At 39.0% G+C, this 23,828-nt stretch overlaps 1 protein-coding gene across 3 annotated transcripts in view; it reads right to left on the bottom strand.

The window, feature by feature from the left end:
- The window catches only part of PRKDC (protein kinase, DNA-activated, catalytic subunit), a 259,605-nt gene that overhangs the window by 161,642 nt on the left and 74,135 nt on the right, over window positions 1–23,828 (bottom strand). For all 3 annotated transcript variants that reach the window (XM_033125784.1, XM_033125783.1, XM_033125785.1), the window contains 4 exons: window positions 7,675–7,769; window positions 5,648–5,747; window positions 4,347–4,480; window positions 609–863 (listed from right to left, as the gene is read on the bottom strand). In XM_033125784.1, the coding sequence (XP_032981675.1) occupies window positions 609–863; window positions 4,347–4,480; window positions 5,648–5,747; window positions 7,675–7,769 (584 nt within the window). The remainder of the gene's footprint in view (window positions 1–608; window positions 864–4,346; window positions 4,481–5,647; window positions 5,748–7,674; window positions 7,770–23,828) is intronic.

Below are 23,828 nucleotides of genomic sequence, written 5' to 3'. Positions count from 1 at the left end.
TGTCAGCTCCAGATGCTCTACACTTGGAGAGATGCACCTCCCAAAAGCCATCTCCTATCCTCACAGTCCCATTTAGGTCACAAAAAGGATGGAGACTGCCTACCTTCTTCTTCCCAGCATGGGCCAAGGAACAAACAAACATTCTACCTTATGTTCTGCCTCTCAGCAAACAACACTGTTATTACCATATTATAATAAAAATGCTTAATAGGAAAATGTAAGAAAAACAAAGACATGCTACACAGAAACACAGAATAAGATCATAAAGTTTTAGGTCAAGAAAGACTCGCTTTAATTTACTACGTACAAATGAAAACCTTAAAAGGTTATTTTCATAAAAGGGTCAAGAACCTGTGGACAGGGCAAAAAGGAAGTATAAACTTTGTTTTTGTAGCCTTAATTGTGTCATCTAAATCATACTAATATCCTCATTTTGAGATTAAGTAAGAATGCAGGTACTTTGCACAATACTAAATGATGTTGTCACCATTGTTATTGTTATTTTGGGACAGCAGCAAACTGTCTCATCAAAAACCCCACTGATGTTTTCCCCACAATGACTATAGGCAGAACTGAACACCACTAACTTAGGGGTAAGTGTTACTTACCCAAGACCTCAGGTGCTTCAAAGGTTTTCTCTTCAATGAATGTGTTGTAACACTCCAGAGCTGCCAGAAGCAAGTCCATCCACTGCAGGGCAGCTCTTAGACTGAACGGCCCTTGCATATGACAGAGTGTTGGTTGAGCAAGGATGCCTGATGGTGGATCACAATCTCCTCCCCCACCCTCAAATGTGTTTATGAGAAAGGAAGTATCTTCTTTCTTGATAATATCTTTCAGCCATAAAGAAGGGCATTTGTTGCCTTAAAAAAGAAACAAGATTAAAACGTACATATAAATAACTTACACATAATTAAAATTATTTCATCGAATCACTGTGCCTAATTAAAAACAACATCCCCTAATAATAAAATAATAAAAATTAAAAGTCTGGTAAGTTAAAAAAATGTAACCAGGCAAGAACAAGACTGGTACTACACAATATTTCAAACATAGTTTTCAATAAATGTCCCACATAAACTATCTACTAGAGTAGTAAAATTTCAAAATGATACAGGACAATCTTTTTTTAACCATAGTACTCACAACTTGTTTCACTATAATTACTGCCAAAAAGGTATTTATTTCTATCAAAAGCCATTCTCTTCAGTTTCTTTAAACATTATAAAAATAGTTGGGTACCATTTAAATAACTGTAAACTTCCTGCCCTTTTTTTCTGCCTGTTATCTTAAATACTATTATTCTTTTTTTAAAGGAATAATTTAAGAGATAAATACAAAAAGAGCACTGTGAATCTTAAGCTCCTATCCTGGCTGGGCTACCTCCCAGCTGTGGTGACCTGGCCTCTCATGTCCCAGTTTCCTCATCCGTAAATGAGAATCATAACAGTATCTACCTCTGAGGTTATTACAAAAATTAATTAGTTTATATTTGAAAGTGCTTAGAATAGCCTTTACCACACAGTAAGTGTAGTGTTTATTAAATAAAAGAGTCAAATGATCTGCTTGTTAAAAGGTACTTTTGTTTTAGGTAGTCATCATTTTCTAAATTAAAGAAAAAAATCACAAAATTTTATTTTGTATTCTCTGAAATGAAAGGCTCGGAAAATGCCAAATCATTTTGAGTCTAATGAAGTTAGTGAATAATCCAAAACAGTAATGTAACTTTGACGTCTTAGTTTTTCTATTGTGTCAAAAAATACTTATGAGAAGCTCTGTAAGTGAAACATTAACATCATGTTTTTAGGGTTGCTTTAGAAATATTAAATGTTCCATTATTTTCACTAAGAATAAACAAAGAAAATAAAACTCTAACAATGAGTGAAAATAATAAAATATTTAAATTCTGTATCAAGTACTAGCTAAGAATGATAGAATAGAAAGTAAGGAAATAAAGGACACAAAAAGACAGATCTAGAGGCAGCTGGATGGCTCAGTTGGTTAAAGAATGAGCTCTGAACAACAGGGTTGCCGGTTCGATTCCTGCATGGGCCAGTGAGCTGTAATCTCCACAACTAGACTGCAGACAATGAGCTGCCGCTGAACTTCTGCAGGGGCGGCCGGATAGCTTTGTTGATTAGAGCATGAGCTCTCAACAACAAGGTTGCAGGTTCAATTCCCACATGGGATGGTGAGCTGTGACCCCTGCAACTAAAGACTGAAAATGGTGACTGGACTTGGAGCTGAGCTTCGCCCTGGAGAAAAGCATCGTTCCCCAATATTCCACAATACAAAAAAAAAAAAAGATATGCATCTCTATGTTCATTGCAGCATTATTTAAAAGAAAAAAAAGACAGATCTAGACAAAGAACAAGACAAGGGAACACGCGTAAGAACAGAGATAAGCCTAAGAGAAATAGGAAAGTACATTTGGAGAGCTCGGAATCTTCCCAGCTCTCTACTTCTTTCTCACTCTCCTCCTCACAAGTGTGGTTATCTGTCACTCTGGCTTTTTGTGCAACATGTTCCCATTCACTGATCTCAGAAGCCCCTGAAACATGTCATAAGGACATATCTGCACTTAAGTGTTGATGTGCCCAGCACCCCCATTCATAGTGCAGGACCTCAGGACATAGGACCTCTGATCTAAAGAGATGCCTATCGTATCTTTTAAAAACCATTAGAGGAAAAGATACAGGAAATGTAGATGCACCAGTGGAGGACACTGAAAAGGTAAGTCAAGGAATGCTCATTAATTTTATAAAAATTTTATGTTGGTAGCAGGGCAAATTCATCTACTACTTAGCATCCTTAGTTTAACAAAAACAATTCTGAGAAGTAGAGCTCATTTACTTCATTGAAAATATATGAGGTCTCAATTAAAGGCAATTGAGAGGAAGAGCAATAGAAATGTCTTGGGTCAGTCAAGTTGACATCACTAGAAATTATGTGGGCAAGAGACAGCCAAAGACCCAAATGTAAGTTAGAGTTTGCCAACAAGTAGTTCTACCTATGTAAAATATCTGGGCCTTAGTTTCCTTTAAAAATAATGAAAACATGCCCCACCCCTCCATCCCACACTGACTTTACAGGACTGGTGGAAGCATGATTTAACATACAAAACAAACTTTAAAAGTTGTAACCAAATATAAAATACTAATCATGATTTTTAAGCAATTCTCAAAGTTAAAAATACAAATATATATTTCCACTATATAAATACAATTATAGAATAGTAGATAAATATATTCCCTATATTTACATACCATATATGATACATATTATGAATATAATGTACCGGGGCTGCCAAAAAAATGTATACACATGACTTGTTATCTGTATGTATTCATCTTTTGTTATCTGTATATATTATTACAATTTTAATACAGGTTTTTCCTTTCTTAAAATGTGTATACATTTTTTTGGCACCCTCTGTAGTATATAAAATATATAGTACATGACATTATAATAAATTCCATAGTACAACAAAATACAGAATTCCTTCTAAGTTTTAGAATTACATGAAATAAGTTTTACTCTTCTTCCATGAAGAAAAAGCCCCAAAGTAGTACTCCACCCCATTTTCCAAAGAGAACTGGTTCTCTGTAATGATTTGTAGTGAGTGCACTATCACCTTTCTCACCCAGACACATATGCCAGAGCGTGCACTGGTTCTGGACTAGAGCACAGTGCACTTGAAGAGAGCAAGCCAGTTCATGGGTCTGTCCTGAAGCACAGCTTCCCATGCCTAAGCTACAGAACCTGGGGTTGAACTTGCTGGAAAAAACAAAACAATACATTTATTCCTAAGAAATTTAGTAATTATCTCTAGCCTACAGGTACAGTTTATTGAAAAGCCTAGGTTCACTTCTTTCCTTTAATATCACAATGATCTGAGATCATTCAGACTTAGGAGAGCAGCAATTTCTTATTACTTATATACTGAAATAAAACAACTGCATTATTTCATTAAATATTAATAAGATTTGTAAATCTTAATTGAAAATCATGTTAACAACAACAGTGGTCATCCAACTCTTCTTTATTTCTTTTAAATGGACTAGAAAAATAAAAATATAGTGAAATAAAAAAAGATGCTGGGAAATTCCAAATTTACTTCTTCTATACCATTTGACTAACATCAAAATAGCATTTTTTTCTTTCCTTCTATAAATCTTTGAAAAATGTACAGCCATACTTATCACGTATTTTTTGCATTTATTAAAAACATATTATTTGTTACATTCATCTAAAAGATGGAAAGATCACATTTTAAATTAATTATGAATCTCTAAAGTACTGGTAAAGCAAAACCCATTATTTATAGGACATAAAGATCACCATACCTGGCAATAAAGGAACAAATTTATAAAAGAGTTCTATGGATTTGTGTCGACATTCTGTCTGGGGCCTCCCACAATGGGCTAAAAGCCACTGGACCACATCCAATAAACACAACGATGCCGCAGGTGGAAATCCCCTATATGGAGATAACACACAGTATATAATGTGCTCCCCAACATTTCACATTTAAGTGACCCACTATAAACCATAAACTCAATATTGCCACACTGATATATGTGGAAACCCTATTAAAAAGCATTTAATATCTTTTTTAATGTATTATCATTAGAATGCAATCAAAATGTCACAGGTTAAATAGGTTCTAAATGCTGCTTAGCTTCATTTTTTTTTGGAGGGAAAAATTTACAAGCATTTCTTAAAAGAACAGCACCAAGTATTTTCACGTTTCCTTTTCATTGTACTTCAAACAAAAGGAGGTTTAAGATCTAAAGCAGTGCTTCTCAAATTGTGGTCTCTAGACCAGCTGCATCAGTATTATCTGTAAACTTGGCAGAAATGCAAATTCTCAGCCCCACCTCAGACCTAATGAAACAGATTCTGAGGGCAGGGCCCAGCAACCTGTGTTTTAACTAGATCTCCAGGTAATTCTGATGCATGCTGAAGTCTGAAAACCAATGATTTAAAGAGATGTTATAAATTAACTTAAGAATCTGGAAGAAGCAATTTTAAAAGAGGTCATATTAATATCTAGTCCACATGGGATAATTCTTTTGCAGAGTGGCAGCCACCAGCAGACACCAGAGTTCCCCGCACAGATCTGGAGGGGCTGGTGCATGGCACACTCCCATCGTGTCTGAGAATGAGAACTTGCTGGGATGGAAATGAGAGCAAAGACTGGAAACCACGGGTCAATAACATAGCCTTGGTTTTGAGCAGCTTCATTTCATAATTCTATAATTCCATGTCTGTCAAAATCCTACTATTTCAATATTTCAGTTCTTATATTTCAAATTTACTCCATAATAGTTCATGCATATTGTAGTTAAATAATTCCATGTCAAATCTGTATTTGAATTACTTCAGGTAAAATAAATTCTCAGATACAAAACTAATTTTCAAATTGTATCCACTATCCCAACTGAAACAAATTCATCTTATGTCAAGATTTTTCAAAAATAAAGCTTTTTTTTTAACATCTTTAGAAAACTTACTCTTCATACTTCTACACAATCCTTGTTCAGAAAATTAATTCTTACACATTCCTCCCAGATTCTCCTTTATTAACTGAGAATTAGTTTTATATTGGGGGAAAATAAAAGAGAACTGAAGCAGTATCACCTACCGTGGCCAACGTCGTTTTTTTGCTTCATTTAAAGAAACGTGCTTTTTTTCAATGATACGCCTTAGGTGATCAATGGTATCACAACACTGTTGAATTGTACCTGTTATCAAGTACAAAAATATTATTTCCAAAGAAGATATATAACAAATTATTACTAAATTAGTATCATAGGTTTTTGCTCTAGTTTTTTTAATTAGAGGTAATTTTACAATGAGTTAATATCTTTTCATCCCTCAGAATATAAAATTTAAATAAATGATTTTCATTGCATGTCCAAACCCAAAACAAAGCACACATTTAAGACTACAGGATAGCATAGGGAACACTCACACATACAGCAAATACCACAACTAATGAAAAACTGCTCCACCAGCAACCCCAGCCCACCAAAGCACAGCCTCATGTAATAGTTTTGCAATGGAAGAGACTTTGCAGGTATTACAAAACCCACATACCAGCCAAGAGCCTGTATACTTGAATTTAAGGCTATTATTTAAGGGGTGTAAGTTACTTGACCTCCCCTTCTTCTCATGTAGGTTAAACTCTATAGCTTAATAACAAAGCTACTGTAGAAGAAGAACAGAAATAAAATAGTAAAACCATCTACAATAGGGTTATTTGGGAAAGGAGCCTCACACAACTTATTTTAACCTCTGTTAACAGAAGTTTCCTTTCTATGTTTTTTAAATATGGCAGTGATTTTTAAAAGAGTAAATTTTCACTTGTTGAGAAAATTCACCTATATGAGATATCTAGATAAACAAAGCAATATTAATTTATTTGATGGACTAAATTTTAAGCATTTTTGCCCATAGTAGACTATCGACAAGAAGGATAATGGAGCTCAACTTGTCTTTTAAAAAAATAAACAAAAACTAAAATCTGGTAAGTGAAAGAGAAGTTCTGCCAGCACACAGCTATGTGATCTAGACCAGTTGCTTACATTGTGTGGGCCTCCGTGCCTTGACTAGTGTGGAGACTGAATGGGAAGATCTCTAAGAAGTCTTCCAGCTCAAAAACTCCATGATGTTCCTAAGAGCTTCTGGACAAAATTTAATTGTAAACATCATCATTTATTATTTTCTTGGTTATTTTAGCCTATTTCTGACCGAATATATATATATTTCTCTGTACATAAGTATCCCTCCCTCTTCCTCCTACATCTGTGCAATTGCTCATAACACATAACCTTAGAACTGCTATTCTGACCACGTCCACACAAGTCATTCAAATTAAATGTATAGAAAAGATCTGATACTGCATCCATATTCTTTTAAAATAAAAGGAATTTTAAAATCTCTCAACCTATCCAAAAATAAGTCAACACCAACAATAAACTTGAAGCCTTTTACAAGCATATCCAGTACATGTAAATTATATATATTCATTACAAGATTATGATAAAGCTATTTTGACCATAATTAAGAAATACATATATATCATTAAATACATTTAATGATATATATATTTAATAATATATAAATAATATATAATATATTTAATAAACATATAATATATGTAATAAATATATAATATATATTTAATAATATATACTTTCTTAATTATGGTCAAAATAGCTTTACCATAATCCTTATTTTCTATTTTCTAAATTATCATTTGTGAGTTGATAGACACTGACTACATTTCAGTGGTTATTACATCCAGCATTTTTTATGTTGTACAATATGTGTACACTTTCACATGTGTCAATACAGCAACTGGCTGGCTTCACTGGAACTGACAATAAAATTGTCCCACCTGCCCTGGGTGGGATCACTGACTAATCAGGGGTCCAACCTCAGTGGCAATCAGGGATGTATAGTCTTAGAAGAGGAGAGCATGGCAGACTCTTTTACAAACTGGATTTAAGGCACTACAGGGACATAGCTCCCCTTTACATGTATCACCCTGAATGAGAAACCTGAGGAAAGTACATCATCTTGGAAGATAACAGGCTTAAACCCTGAGTGAAAAAGACTTGCGAGGCAAACAATTGGCATGCACACCGAAGATCACATAAGACCTACCTAAGGATTTCTCATCTGTATGTGCTAAGGCCAGACTTTCCATATATGTAACCAAGGCTTCAAATACAAACTGTTCTACCAGAGACTCTTCTTCCCTGTAAAATAAAGAGTACTGATCCTCACATAAGAAAACAATAAAGCAGAAATGACAAGAAAAAAAGTAATGTTATTAAATACATTAATTAATTTTGTTTTGTAAAATGATTCAAATGCTTTAAAACACAAAACAACCAAAAATACTTCTCAAAGAAAACTTAAGAGTAGACCAGACAATATAAACCAAAAGAGGCAGCACTGGCTTTTTCTCTGTACATAAGTATCCCTCCCTCTTCCTCCTACATCTGTGCAATTGCTCATAACACATAACCTTAGAACTGCTATTCTGACCACTTCCACACAAGTCATTCAAATTAAATGTATAGAAAAGATCTGATACTGCATCCATATTCTTTTAAAATAAAAGGAATTTTAAAATCTCTCAACCTATCCAAAAATAAGTCAACACCAACAATAAACTTGAAGCCTTTTACAAGCATATCCAGTACATGTAAATAATTAATTCAATTAACAACGTTTGTGGACCATCCACTTATACAGAGTAAACTCATGGGTACGCCAAGGAGAGAGGTTAAGATCTCTCACTAAAAAATGTGTTCCTTAATAACATAAGACAGTAAATGATTAAGTACAAAATGACAAAACGACAGGTGTAGGCACTAAGTCTCACAGGAGTTCAGAGAAAACTAAGAGTTAAATGTTCTATTTGTGTGATGAAGGGCTAGGTCACTGTATCACCCACTGGGAAGGAGCACTTTCTCTGTAAAAAATAAAATTAGAGCATGGTGTTGGAGGACTTAGAACAGGAATTGCAAACTGGTATTGGGTTTGGCAGGAACATTATCCTAATTTGTTTTTTAATTTGAATCCCAGGAGGTGCAAGGCCTCTCAGAGTTCCACACAGTCCACATCTACCACAATGTTGCACACCCAAATCTGACGCTGAAAATAAAGGCTATTACCAATAAATATGGAAGCAAGATGAAAAACACAGCAAGCAAACCAGCAAAGCTGGAAGGTTTGTTTGGCAGAGCAATTTACAATAAGACTACAAATGTTAGAGTTGAAATGTAGAGGTCTTCAAAGGTCAAAGTATAAGTGTTTTTATCTTAGATACCAAAACCAGTTAATGTAGGCAGGTAGAGAAATGACATGATAAAATGATACTCTAAAACTGTGCTCTCCAAAGAAAGGTGTGCAAAAACAGTTCTTTAGCATGCAGAAAGGAAACATAAGAACTTCTTTTTATATTATCCAATGTGTAAGATCTCAAAAGATTTCTCTCATGAAATTTTTGTTGAAGAGCCACATAGAAAGTAGTCCAACAAATGAGAGTATCCAAGAAAGAAACAACAGGAGAAAATGAAATCGAAGCCCAAAAAAACGAAAGAAGTAAAGGGGACACCCAAGAGGAATGTCAAGGAGATCCAATTATGGAAGGCAAGCAAGGACCCAAGAAAGAGACTTATTGACAGCTGTCTCCATCAGGATACACAATATAGGTTTTTCAACCTAGACAGAAGATCCAGGTAAGCCTGACCCAAATTCCTCTGTTTAGGAATTTAGCCTATATACTAGGCATACCATGATCATGTGCTTGAAGTTTTTCTACTATTCATGTTAAGCCTGGGTCAGCTGACAGTGCTCATTTATCCCACAAGAAATATTGCTCTGACCTGCTCCTGACAGGCAAGCGAAGGCCACTGGAGAACTGAGAAGCAGAAATTAAAGGGCAGTCCACACCCTCTGATATTTCTCCACCATTAGCTGCTGGTCTACTTCACACCATTTCTGGACAGCTCTGCTTCCTAGGACTACTGATAGACCTGGTCAAAGTACTGTAATTCCTTGGAACGGGCTCCTATAATCCTTCAGGAAAGCCGAAGCCAGTCTCCATTCAGCAGAGTCCCCCAGGTTGCTTCAACGAACAGTGAAAACACGGCCACATCCTTTTCAGTCTTCTCTATGCTTATTCTCTACTTTCCAAACTCAGAATTATTCCATATAGGATACATTTAAAAATAATAAAACATAAAAGAAGGGAAAGGGAACAAGTAATTTAAAACTAAGGAGAATGATTACTCAGGGCAGGGTAGGTTCTAAAATATAGAAAATACTCTATTTCTTAACCTAGGTGGTAAATATGCAAACACTTCTTTTATCGTTTTCCATAAAATTAACACGTTTTAAATAGAGGTATAACTGATATATGACATTAGTTTCAGGTGTCCTACATACTAATTCAGTTTTGTATAAAATAAAATGATCACCACAATAAGTCTTGATTAACATCCATCACCATAGTTACAAAAATTCTGTTCCTTCTGATGAGAACTTTTAAGATCTACTCTTAGCAACTTTCAAATATGCAATACAGTATTATTAACTACAGTCACCGTGTTGTTCATTACCACTGTCGTAAATTTGTTTTATAAAAAGAAGTTTGTATCTTTTGACCTCCTTTATTCGTTTAACACACACCCCCAACTCCCTGCCTGTGGCAACGTTGGTGTTCTCTGTATCTGATCTCTGTATCTATGACCACCACTTTTTTTTTTAGATTCCTCATACAAATTATATCATACATTACTTGTCTTTCTGTCTGACTTATTTTACTTAGCATAATGTCCTCAAGATCCATCCATGTTGTCACAAATGGAAAGATTTCCTTCTTTATAGCTGAGTAATATTCTGATATGTGTGTGTATGTATAAAACACATCTTTATCCATTCATCCATCAATAGACGAGGTTTCCAGGTCTTGGCTATCGTAAATAATGCTGCAGTAAACATGGGGGATGCAAATATCTTTTTGAGCTAGTGCTTTTGATTCCCTTCGCTAAATTCCCAGGAGTGGGATTGCTAAATCCTATGGTACATCTATTTTTCATTCTTTGAGGAACCACAATACTGTTTTCCATAGTGGATGCACCAATTTACAACCCCACTAAAAGTGCACAAGGGTTCCATTTCTCAACAATCTTGCTATCACTTATTTTTTCTAGTCTTTTTTGATAGCAGTCACTTTAAAAGGAATAAAGTGATATCTCAATGTGGTTTTGATTTGCATTTCCCTGATGACTAATGCTGTTGAACATCATTCCATGTACCTACTGGTCATCTATCTCTTCCTTGGAAACATGTCTATACAGATATTCTGACCTTTTTTAACTGGGTTCCTTCTTTAATTACTATTTAGTTGTACGAGTTCTACATATTTTGGATATTAACCACTCATTAGATATATAAATTCCAAGTATTTTCTTTAGGTTGTCTTTTCATTTTGTTGAATGGTTCCTTTCCTATACAGTTTATGGTTTGATGTAATACTTCATGTTCAGTTTTAATTTTGAAGTCAGATAAAAAAATCATTGCCAATACTGATGTCACCCAGCTTGCCACCTAGTTAGTATGTTTTCTTCAAAGACTTTTATGATTTCAGATTTTGCATTCAACTCTTTAATACATTTTGATGTAACTTTGGTGTAATTGTATAAGAGAATGATCCTGTTTCATTCTTTTGCATGTGGCAGTCCAGTTCTCACAATACCATTTATTGAAGACATTGTCCATTCTTTATTGTATATTCTTGGCTACTTTGTCCTAATTTAATTGACCATATATGGATGTATATCTTTTTGGGCTATCTGTACTCTTCCATGGCTCTTTGTGTCAGTTTTTATGACAATATCACACATTTTAAATTACTATACCTTTGTACTATACAGTAGTACCTCGGTTTTTAACAACTCCGTTGACGAACATTTTGGTTTATGAACGCCGTAAACCCGGAAGTAAAAGCTTCGGTTTTCAAACACACATCGGAAGTCGAACATGTCACAGGGCTTCCGCTAAGTGCAAGATCTTTAGGACGAGCTGTTGGCTGTTTTCGAATGTTTCAGAAATCGAACAGCATTCCGGAACGGATTACGTTCGAAAACCGAAGTACCACTGTAGTTTGAAATTAGAAAAGTGATACCTCCATAATTATTCTTTGTTCTCAAAATTGATCGGACTATTCGAGATGTTTTGTAGTTCCATACAAATATTAAGACTGTTTGTTCTATGTATGTGAAAATTGTACTGGAGAAATCACTTGCAGTCAAAATGGCAGAGTAGGTCAACTAGGTGCTAGCTTCCTCAAAAGACCCAATCAGGAGTGACGTCATAGGAATGGCGGCAGCAGGGCGCACTTTCTGAGTTCTCCTCCAGATCTTGTTGCAAACGGGAACTATAACCCATCGAGGAAATTTTCGCTCACCACACAATATAGTGGAGAGATTCGTGGATTGCTTGAAGCTAAGAAATTCTTGGGGGTAAGCTAACTGGACGGAGCAAGGAGAGGAGGAGGAGAAGCGGCGTGGGAGCGCCGGCCGGCAGCGGCGGGAGAGCCCAGCCCCCAGCGGAGCCTCAGCTGGCGGGGGCGAGGACCGAAAACCACGGAGCCGGGCAGGCGCAGGATCCCAGGCGGAGCGGAGAGCGCAGAGACCGGGGGTAGGCCCTTTCCCTGCTCCCACGGCTGATTTCTCCCGCCGGGAAGGCGGCGCGCCCTGCGGCGGTCGGGGGGCGCAGTCTCCATACCTGGGCCCCTCCCCCCCCCGCTCTCCCAATCCTACCCCGCCCTTCCAGAGACTGGGACTGGAAACCGCGGTGCAGCCCCGCTGTGCCGGGCGCGCACAGGGGCCCAGGCGGAGCGGAGAGCGCAGAGACCGGGAGGCGGCTCTTTCCCTGCGTCCCGCGGCTGATTTCTCCAGCCGGGAAGGCGGCGCGCCCTGCGGCGGACGGGGGGCGCAGTCTCCATACCTAGGCCCCTCCCCCGCCCCGCTCTTCCAATCTTACCCCGCCCTTCCAGAGACTTAAACCGGCCCCTGAACCGAGAAGTGGTATCAAAAGCTCACGCTTTGGGAAGCCTGACGGGCAGCCCTGACCCAGGCAGACTGGGCAGTGTGCGTGATTTTGGCTGCGCTAGGAGAGAAGAGACGCCTCCACCCCCAGCCACCACCTTTTCTGGCCTGCGGGAAGAGGGCGACGCACGGCTGGGCTGGGAGAGTGAAGACCCCTCCATCTCCAGCCCCCACCCTTCCTGGCTTGCCTAGGGTGGGGTGGGTGCAGCGGCCGAGACACACCCGGAGATCAGCAGTGAGGCAGGCGCAGCTCTGGGCTTTCAGCAGATCAGAAATCTCCTGCCCGCACTCACACACACACACTGAAGAGGTGCCTTAAGACTCAAGAGTTTTGGTCACATATCTGGTGGTGCCACTCTCAGTGTGCATTTGTGCAGGCAAGGGCAGAAACTGCACTGATATTGTAAAAACTATCATCCAGACCCCTCAGGCCCACGCTTTTAAGTCTGCAGTCCCAAAGTCTCTCTGGGCACCAGGTGACCGGCTCTGCCTGCGCAATAAGCAGGGGGCTCCTTGGTACAGCAGAGAACAACCTGGACATTGCTTGGTGGGCTTAGGCCGAGACTGTCGCTGCTTTTTGTATTGCTTTGTTTTGTCTTGTTTTGCTTTGTCTTTATATCTTTGATATCTTTGCCTCTGTCGAGTGGGGTTATCAGGTGGTTTTTGCATGTGAACGTATTTGATATTTTTCTTTGTTGTTGTTGTTGTTGTTGTGCTTGGTGATTTGCTTTGTTCTGAAACTGCCCTGCCGGGGCCCAGCTTGTGAGGCACGGTCAGCAGATCAGAAATCTCCCGCCCGCACCCATACACACACACTGAAGGAGTGCCCTAGGACTCACGAGCTCTGGACAAAGGACTGGTGGTGCTCCTCTCGGTGTGCATACGTGCGGACAAGGGCAGAAGCTGCACTGACTTTGTGGAGACTACCATCCAGACCCCTCAGGCCCACGCTTTTAAGTCTGCAGTCCCAAAGTCTCTCTGAGCACCAGGTGACCGGCTCTGCCTGCGCAATAAGCAGGGGGCTCTTTGGTACAGCAGAGGACAACCTGGTCATTGCTTGATGGGCTCAGGCCGAGACGGTCGCTGCTTTTTGTTTTGCTTTGTTTTGCTTTGCTTGGTTTTGTTTTGCTTTATCTTGTATCTTTGATATCTTTGCCTGTGTCGAGCGGGGGTTATCGGCTGTTTTTTTTTTTTCTTCTTTGCTGTTGTCGTTGCTGCTGTGCTTGGTGATTTGCCTTGTTCTGGGACTTCCCTGCCGGGGCCCAGCTTGGGTGGCACGGGACTCGGCATATCTGGGGGCCAACTCCAGACCAAATCGGAGTGCAGCCGGGGTTGACCTGCAGGTCACATACCTAGAGGGGGTTCTTGGCAGGCTCTGGAGCCCATAGAGGCCAAACCACATTGGGGTGGTCAACCCTCACGCAGCAGAGTGCCCTGCGGGGGGCAGAGCCAAGTCTCACGGCAGGTCAGCCCAGGAGTTGACCCCACCTGCTCATTAGCGGGAAGCAATTAAAGATCTTCTTGAACGGGACAGTGTACACAACACAAGACTCACCTTTGGAGCACACGCAGAGGAGGACGACGTGGTGCGAGTCAAATATAAAGGACACATACTACACAAGATAACCTAGCAAGAACTAAGAACTCTAGGGGATCTACCTAATATATCAAAATAAACACAGTCAGCCAGAATGGGGAAACAAAGATACACGTCCCAAATAAAAGAACAGAAGAAGCTTCCACAACTGGAACCAAATGAAGCAGACGTAACCAACCTCTCAGAGACAGAGTTCAGAACACTGGTGATAAGAATGTTTAAGGAGCTTAGAGAAGACATAAAGAAGGATGTAGAAATCATAACAAACGAGCTTAGAGAAAACATAAAGAAGGATGTAGAAATCATAACGAAAAACCAGTTGGAACTAAAGAACACAATTACCGAAATTAAGAACTCACTTGAAGGAATTACCAGCAGGCTAGATGAAGCAGAGGATCGAATCAGCGACTTAGAAGACAAGGTAGCAGAGATCACCCAAACGGAACAACAAAAAGAAAAAAGAATAAAAAACAATGAAGATGGCCTAAGAGACCTCTGGGATAACATCAAGCGCAACAACATGCGCATCATAGGAATACCAGAAGGTGAAGAGAGCAAGCAAGGGATTGAGAACATATTTGAAGTAATAATGTCTGAAAACTTCCCCAACCTGATGAAGGAAACCAACATACAAGTCCAGGAAGTGCAGAGAGTTCCAACCAGGATTAACCCAAACAGGTCCACACCAACACACATTATAGTTAAAATGGCAAAGCTAAAAGACAAAGAGAGAATCCTAAAAGCAGCAAGAGAAAGACAGAGGGTTACATACAAGGGAACTCCCATAAGACTATCAAATGATTTTTCTACAGAAACATTGAAGGCCAGGAGGGAGTGGCAGGAGATACTTAAAGTGATGGAAAACAAAGGCCTACAACCTAGATTGCTTTATCCAGCAAGGCTATCATTTAAAGTTGATGGAGAGATAAAGAGCTTTCCAGAAAAAAATAAGCTAAAGGAATTTATTACCACCAAGCCAGCATTGCAAGAAATACTAAAAGGTCTTCTGTAAATAGAAGAAAGATCAAAACAACCTAACTACAAATTTAAAAATGGCAATATCTATGTACCTATCAATAATCACTTTAAATGTAAATGGATTAAATGCTCCAATCAAAAGACATAGGGTGGCTGACTGGATAAGACAGCAAGACCCTTGTATATGCTGTATACAAGAGACTCACCGCAGAACAAAAGACACACACAGGCTGAAAGTGAAGGGTTGGAGTAAGATATTTCATGCAAATGGAAACGAGAAAAAAGCTGGAGTTGCAATACTTATTTCTGACAAAATAGACTTTAAAATGAAGAACATACTAAAAGATAAAGATGGGCACTATATAATAATAAAGGGATCGATCCGACAAGAGGACATAACCCTAGTAAACATCTATGCACCCAACATAGGAGCACCTAAATATATAAAACAGGTACTGACTGACATAAAGGCAGAGATCAACAGTAACACTATTATAGTCGGGGACTTCAACACACCTCTGACCACAAGGGACAGGTCTTCCAGACAGAAAATCAATATGGAAAGAACAGCCTTAAATAATACATTGGACCACTTGGATTTAATCGATATTTTCAGAACATTTCACCCCAATGCTGCAAAATACACCTTCTTCTCAAGCGCACATGGAACATTTTCCAAGATAGATCATATGTTAGGCCACAAAACAAGTCTTGATAAATTTAAGAAAATTGAAATCATACCAATTGTCTTCTCTGATCACAATGCTATGAAATTAGAAATGAACTACAGGAAAAAAACGGGAAGACACACCAATTCATGGAGGCTGAATAACTTATTACTAAATAATGAATGGGTCAAGCAGGAGATCAAGGAAGAAATCAAAAGATATTTCGAGATAAATGAAAATGAAAACACGACGACCCAAAATCTTTGGGATGCCGCGAAAGCAGTCCTAAGAGGGAAATTCATAGCTTTGCAGGCCTACCTAAAGAAACAAGAAACATCACTAATCAACAGTTTATCTTCACATTTAAGGGATCTGGAAAAAGAACAGCAAAATAAGCCCAAAGGGAACACAAGGAAGGAGATAATAAAGATCAGAGCAGAATTAAATGAAATAGAAACCAGAAAAACAATACAAAAGATCAATGAATCCAAGAGTTGGTTCTTAGAGAAGATAAACAAAATCGACAAACCATTAGCCAGACTCATTAAAAAAAAGAGAGAGAGGACCCAAATTAATAAAATCAGAAACGAAAGAGGAGAAGTGACAAGGGACACTGCAGAAATACAAAGAGTTTTAAGAAGTTACTATGAGCAACTATATGCCAACAAATTTGACAATTTGGAAGAAATGGACAATTTTCTAGAGGCGTACAACCTTCCAAGGCTAACTCAAGAAGAAACAGAAAACCTGAATAGACTGATTACCACCACGGAAATTGAATCAGTAATCAACAGTCTCCCAACAAACAAAAGCCCTGGACCAGATGGCTTTACAGGTGAATTTTACAAAGCGTTCAAAAAAGAATTATCACCAATTCTCCTCAAGCTCTTCCAAAAAATCCAGAAGGAGGGAAGACTCCCAAACACTTTTTACGAAGCCACTATCACCCTGATCCCAAAATTAGACAAAGACACCACAAAAAAAGAAAACTACAGGCCGATATCTCTAATGAACATAGATGCAAAAATCCTCAACAAAATATTAGCAAACAGAATTCAGCAATACATTAAAAAGATCATTCACCACGATCAAGTGGGATTCATTCCTGGTATGCAGGGGTGGTTCAACATCCGCAAATCTATTAATGTGATACACCACATTAACAAAATGAAAAATAAAAATCACATGATCATATCAATAGATGCAGAAAAAGCATTTGATAAAATCCAACAGCCATTTATGATAAAAACCCTTAAGAAAGTGGGAATAGAGGGATCTTATCTCAACATAATAAAGGCCATATATGACAAACCCACAGCTAACATCATACTCAATGGGGAAAAGCTAAAACCATTCCCCCTAAGATCAGGAACAAGGCAAGGATGCCCATTATCTCCGCTTCTATTCAACATAGTTCTGGAAGTTCTTGCCACAGCAATCAGACAAGAAAAAGAAATAAAAGGCATCCAGATTGGTAAGGAGGAAGTAAAGTTATCATTGTATGCAGACGATATGATACTATATATAGAGAACCCTAAAGACTCCACCAAGAAGCTATTAGAGCTGATAGATGAATTTAGTAAAGTGGCAGGATACAAAATTAATATTCAGAAATCAGTTGCATTTGTATATACCAATAATAAAACATCAGAAGGAGAAATTAAAAAAACAATCCCATTTACAATCGCTCCAAAGACTATAAAATACCTGGGAATAAATTTAACCAAAGAAGTAAAAGATCTATACTCAGAAAATTATAAGACACTGATGAAAGGAATGAAGGAAGATATAAATAGATGGAAACACATATCATGTTCATGGATAGGAAGAATTAATATAGTTAAAATGTCCATACTGCCTAAGGCAATATACATATTCAATGCAATTCCTATCAAACTGCCAACGTCGTTTTTCACAGAAATAGAACATATAATCCTAAAATTTATATGGGACCATAAAAGACCCCGAATAGCAAAGGCAATCTTGAGAAATAAGAACAAAGTGGGAGGTATAACAATACCTGACTTCAGATTATACTACAAGGCTACAGTAATCAAAACAGCATGGTACTGGCATAAAAACAGACACATAGATCAATGGAACAGAATAGAGAGTACAGAAATAAATCCATGCCTATATGGCCATTTAATCTACGACAATGGAAGCAAGAATGTACGATGGAGTAATGACAGTCTACTCAATAAATGGTGCTGGGAAACCTGGACAGACACATGCAAAAAAATGAAGTTGGACCACCTCCTTACACCATATACAAAAATAAATTCAAAATGGCTTAAAGACTTAAATGTAAGGTCTGAAACCATAAAATACCTAGAAGAAAATATAGGAAGAAACTTCTCAGACATTACCCGGAGTAAGATTTTTACTGATATACACCCTCGCGCGAGGGAACTAAGAGAAAGAATAAACATGTGGGATTATATCAAACTAAAAAGTTTTTTCACAGCAAAGGAAACCATCAATAAAACAAGAAGGGATCCTACTGAATGGGAAAAGATATTTGCCAGTGATATATCTGATAAGGGATTAATATCACAAATCTATGGAAAACTTGCTCAACCCAACTCCAAAAAAACAAACGATCCAATTAAAAAATGGGCAGAGGACTTGAAGAGACATTTTTCTGAAAAGGACATACAGATGGCAAACAGACATATGAAGAAATGCTCAACCTCACTAACCATCAGAGAAATGCAAATAAAAACCACAATGAGATACCACCTCACCCCAGTCAGAAAGGCTATCATCAATAAATCAACAAACAACAAGTGCTGGCGCGGATGTGGAGAAAAGGGAACACTTGTGCACTGTTGGTGGGATTGCAGACTGGTGCAGCCGCTATGGAAAACAGTATGGAGGTATCTCAAAATTCTGAAAATGGAACTACCTTATGATCCAGTAATTCCACTCCTAGGTATCTATCCGGAGAAATCCAGAACTTCAATTCAAAAATCTCTATGCACTCCTATGTTTATTGCAGCACTATACACAATAGCTAAGACATGGAAACAACCAAAATGCCCATCGGTAGATGACTGGATTAAGAAACTGTGGTACATTTATACAATGGAGTATTATGCAGCCATAAGGAAGAAAGAAATCTTACCATTTGCAACAACATGGATGGATCTAGAGAACATTATGTTAAGTGAAATAAGTCAGACAGAGAAAGATAAGTTCCATATGATCTCACTTATTTGCGGATTCTAAAGAAAAGAATAAGTGAATGAACTAATCAGAAACTGTTTGGGAGACAATGAGGAAAAACTGAGGGTTGCTAGATGGGCGGGGGGAGTGGGGGGTGGGGGGGAGGGTGAGGGGATTGGAGGGCAGTCGGTGACCACAGGATGGCCACGGGGTTTGAAAATTAATCTGGGGAACGTAATTTGGTGGTTACCAGAGCGTAAGGGGGTTGGGGGGGGGGGGATGAGGGTGAGGGGGATCAAATGTACGGTGATGGAAGGGGAGCTGACTCTGGGTGGTGAACGCACAGTGTGATTTATGGATGATGTGATTCAGAATTGCACAACTGAAATCTATGTAATTCTACTAACAATTGTCACCCCAATAAATTAAAAAAAAAAAAAAAAAAAAAAAAAAAAGCATTTCCTATACTTTTTCTCCTCTGTTCTCAGTATTTGTTACGACTGGGGAGACATTTTTATAAAACTCAGAATAAAATAGAATTGCATATTTAATTAAAAAAAAAAAAAAAAAAAAAGACCCAATCAGAATTACAAGTAAATTATGGAAAAACTATCACTGAGAACTACCTGAAGACCAGGTGAACACAAGTCCTATAGCTGAGGGCATAAACAAGAAGCCACGTTGACACCTGGAGGAAGGGATGATACACTGAACAGGCAGGATTCACACTCATGGTGTGGTATTAAGAAACGGAAGTAATTTCTCAGGTGCAGAGGTACCACCTCAGGAGTGAGGGGTTCCAGCCCCACACTGAGCTCCACAACCAGGGACACTGCCCATAACATGCGGCTGTGAAAACCAGACGGGATTTCATCGGAGAAAAACTAAGGACGGCGGGAGTCTGAGGCACAGGCCTTAAAGGAACTGCACACAGACTCACACCATCACAAACTCACACACTCTAAGCTCCAGTGCAGGGGCAGCAGCTCCAAAAGTGCCAGGGGTATACGAGGAAGAACTAAATTCACTAACTTCAGGGTCAGTGCTGGAGGGGCAGGTATAGGAGCAGCTCTTTCTGGGGACAGAAGCACTAACAGACGCCACTGCTCCTTGGTGGAGCTCTCCTCCCACCCAGGCAGACATCAAATCGGAGCTCTCCAACAACCTGGTTAACATCATTTGCCCTGCCCTGGTGGTTCCCAGAGACCCCACCCCACTAAACTAGCTCACCCAGCCGGAGCCTCTTCTAGGGGCTCCTCCACATAAGTGGCCTGCCTCAGCTTGGGCTGCAGACTTTCCCGAAATCTCTCAAGGTCCAAAACGCCAAACGGGCAGTGGCCGGCTTTGGCATGCCTGTAGCTCTTACTAAGTGGCCCAAGCCCAGCACAAGTGGCCACCACTCTAAACTTACACTGTAACTCCCAGCAGGAGGCCCCAAGCATAGGCATCAGGCAGTCTAGGTCTGGAACATAGCTTCAGCGAAGCAGCCACAAGCCTGGCACAAGTAGCAGCTGGCCTCAGCTCACATCGTAGTGCCTATCAAATGGGCCCATGCCCAGCATAAGTGACAACCGGCTTTGGTTTGCGGAATAGCCTCTCCCAGGCACCTCCAAGAACAGCACAAGCGGCAACCAACTGCAGATCACTTTGTAGCTTCTACCTACAGGCTCCAACTCTGGCACAAGCAGTGGCTGACCTTGACCTGCAACAGAGCAACTCCCAAGAGGCTCCAGAACCAACACACACAGTGGCAGGCTTCAGATCACACCAGAGCACCACCTAGGCAGCTTCACAAACGACACACCCAAAAGGTGGACTCGATGGAACCAGGGACTCGATGGCTAAAGGGACTCCCTCTCTGGGGTCAGTCCTCGCATAAGAGCTTGTCCGCTGTAGTCACAACCAGTCCCCAGCCCGATAGCCTGAGGGTCAACGCGACCAACTGACGTGCCAACGGTAACTGAGACTCAAATGCAACAGGAGGGAACACAAACCTACAAGGTGGACACCCCTGGAGCACCAGGCTCAGATGACCAGGGAGACGGCACCACTGGGTTCCACAGGACACCTTCTACTTGAGGCCCCTTTGTCAACATTGGGAGACGTAGCAGATCTACCAAATAAATAGAAACAAATACAGGGAGTCAGTGAAAATGAGGAGACAAGCAAACTTGTCCCAAATGAAAAAGCGGGACAAAACTCCAAAAAGAACTAAACGAAATGGAGAACAATCACCAGATGCAGAGTTCAAAATATGGTTTAAGAATGCGTAATGAACTTAGAAGAATAAGTGAACTCAGTGAGAACTTCAACATAGAGATAGGAAACATAAAAATGGAAATTGAAACATTTTTTAAAAGTCAGAAATGAAGAATACAGTAACTGAAATGCAGAATACGTTAGAGGGATTCAACAGTCGTTTAGATGAAGCAGAAGATCGAATCAGCAATCTGGAAGACAGAGTAGCAGAAAACACCCAATTGGCACAGCAAAAAGGAAAAAGAATCCCAAAAAATGAGTATAGTTTAAGGAACCTCTGGGACAACATCAGTCATACCAACATTCGCATCATAGGGGTACCAGAAGGAGAAGAGAGAGAGCAAGGGATTGAAAACCTACTTGAAGAATTAATGACTGAAAACTTCCCTAACCTGGAAAAGGAAATAGACATAGAAGTGCAAAGAGTCCCAAACAAGACGAACCCAAAGAGGCATACCATAACCCACTCCAGGACACACCATAATTAAAATGCCGAAGGTTAAAGACAAAGAGATCATCTTAAAAGCAGCAAGAGAAAAGCGGTTAGTTACCTACAAGGGAGCTGCCATAAGACTATCAGATGATTTCTCAACAGAAACTTTGCAGAAGGCCAGAAGAGATTGGCACGAAATAGTCAAAATGACGAAAAGCCAGGAACTAAAACCAAGATGGGTCTATCCAGCAAGGCTGTCATTTGGAATCGAAGGAGAGATAGTTTCCCAGACAAGAAAAAGTCAAAGAAGTTCATCAGTATACTAAACCAGTATTACAAGAAACGTTAAAGGGACTTCTTTAAGAGGAAAAGGAAAGATAAAAAACGTGAATAAGCAATCTGGGAAAGAAAAACATTCTCACTGACAAAGGCAAAAACGTAGTAAAAGCAGTAGCGCATCCAACTATAAAGCCAGCACAAAGGTTAAAAGACCAAATTAGGAAGACCATGTGTAATTATATCAGTGAACTTAGGGATACACAAAACCACACACAAAAAAGGCAAATCAGAATGAAAAAAACAAACAGGGAGGAGGTGAGTAAAAATTATAGTGATCTTACAATGTGTTCAAACTTAAGCAACCATGAACTTAAAATAGACTGCTATAGACATACCTTGGTATGTATGAAGCACATGGTAACCACAAATGAAAAATCTATAAGAAATGCAGAAGAATTAAGAGAAAGGTATTCAAACATAACACAATAGAAAGTCATCAACATACAAGAGGAAAGAGCAAGAGAATAAGAAAGGAACAGAGATGAACTACAAAAATAATCAGAAAACAATAAAATGGCAAGAACTACATACCTATCAACAGTTATTTTAAATATAAATGGACTAAAGGGCCAGTCAAAAGATGTAGGGTGGCTAAATGGATCAAAAAATCAAGACCCGTACATATCCTGCCTACAAGAGACCCACGACAGATCAAAATACACAGATTGAAATTAAAGTAATGGAAAAAGACATTTTATGCAAATGGAAATGAAAAATAAGCTGGGGTAGCAATACTTATATCAGACAAAGCAGACTTTTAAACAAAGGCTGTAACAGGAGACAAAAGGGCCTTGCATAGTGATAAAGGGATCAATCCAGCAAGAGGATATAACTCTTGTAAACATGTATGGACCCAGCTAAGGAACACCTAAATATATAGAGCAAATATTGACGGACATACAGGGAGAGATTGACGGTAAGGCAATGATGGTAGGGGGCTTTATTTAACACCCCACTGACATCAATGGATAGATCATCCAGACAGAAAAATCAGCAAGGAAACAGTGGCCTTAAATGACACATTAGACCAAATGGACCTAATTGATATTTCACCCAAAAGCAGCAGAATATACATTCTTTTCATGGGCACATGAAATATTTTCCATAGAGTATATGTGAGGCCACAGAAAAATGTATCAATGAATTTAAGAGCGAAATCATATCAAGCAACTTGTCTGATCACAATGGTGTGAAACTGGAAATAAATTACAAGTCGAAAATGAAAAACACACAAACCTATGGAGGCTAAGTAACAAGTGACTAAACAATGAGTGTGCTAACAATGAGATCATGGAGGACATCAACAGATACATTGAGACAAATGTAAATGAAAACATAACAACTCCAAAACTACGGGACAGAGCCACACCAGTTCTATTAAGAAAATTCATAGCAATTCAGGTCTACCTCAAGAAACAGGACAAATCTCAAATAAGAAGTCTAACCTCACACCTCAAGGAAATAGAAAAAGAACAAAGCAAGCCTAAAGTGAGTAGAAGGAAGGAAGTAATAAAGATCAGAGCAGAAATAAATGAAATAGAGTCAAAAAATAAAAATACAAAAGATCAACGAAACCAAGAGCTGGTTCTTTGAAAAGATAAACAAAATTGATACTCCTTCATCCAGTTTCATTGAGGAAAAAAGAGAGGGCCCAAAGAAATAAAATCAGACAAGAAAGTGACAACTGACACCACAGAAATACAAAAGGCCTATAGGAAAACACTACCAACAGTTAAATGCCAACAAACTGG

Source organism: Rhinolophus ferrumequinum, chromosome 14 (genome assembly GCF_004115265.2).
Source record: "Rhinolophus ferrumequinum isolate MPI-CBG mRhiFer1 chromosome 14, mRhiFer1_v1.p, whole genome shotgun sequence".
In the NCBI taxonomy this organism is placed as follows: Eukaryota; Metazoa; Chordata; class Mammalia; order Chiroptera; family Rhinolophidae; genus Rhinolophus; species Rhinolophus ferrumequinum.
Note: the sequence above shows the minus strand (reverse complement) of the source record. Positions and strands in the feature narration are given on the sequence as shown.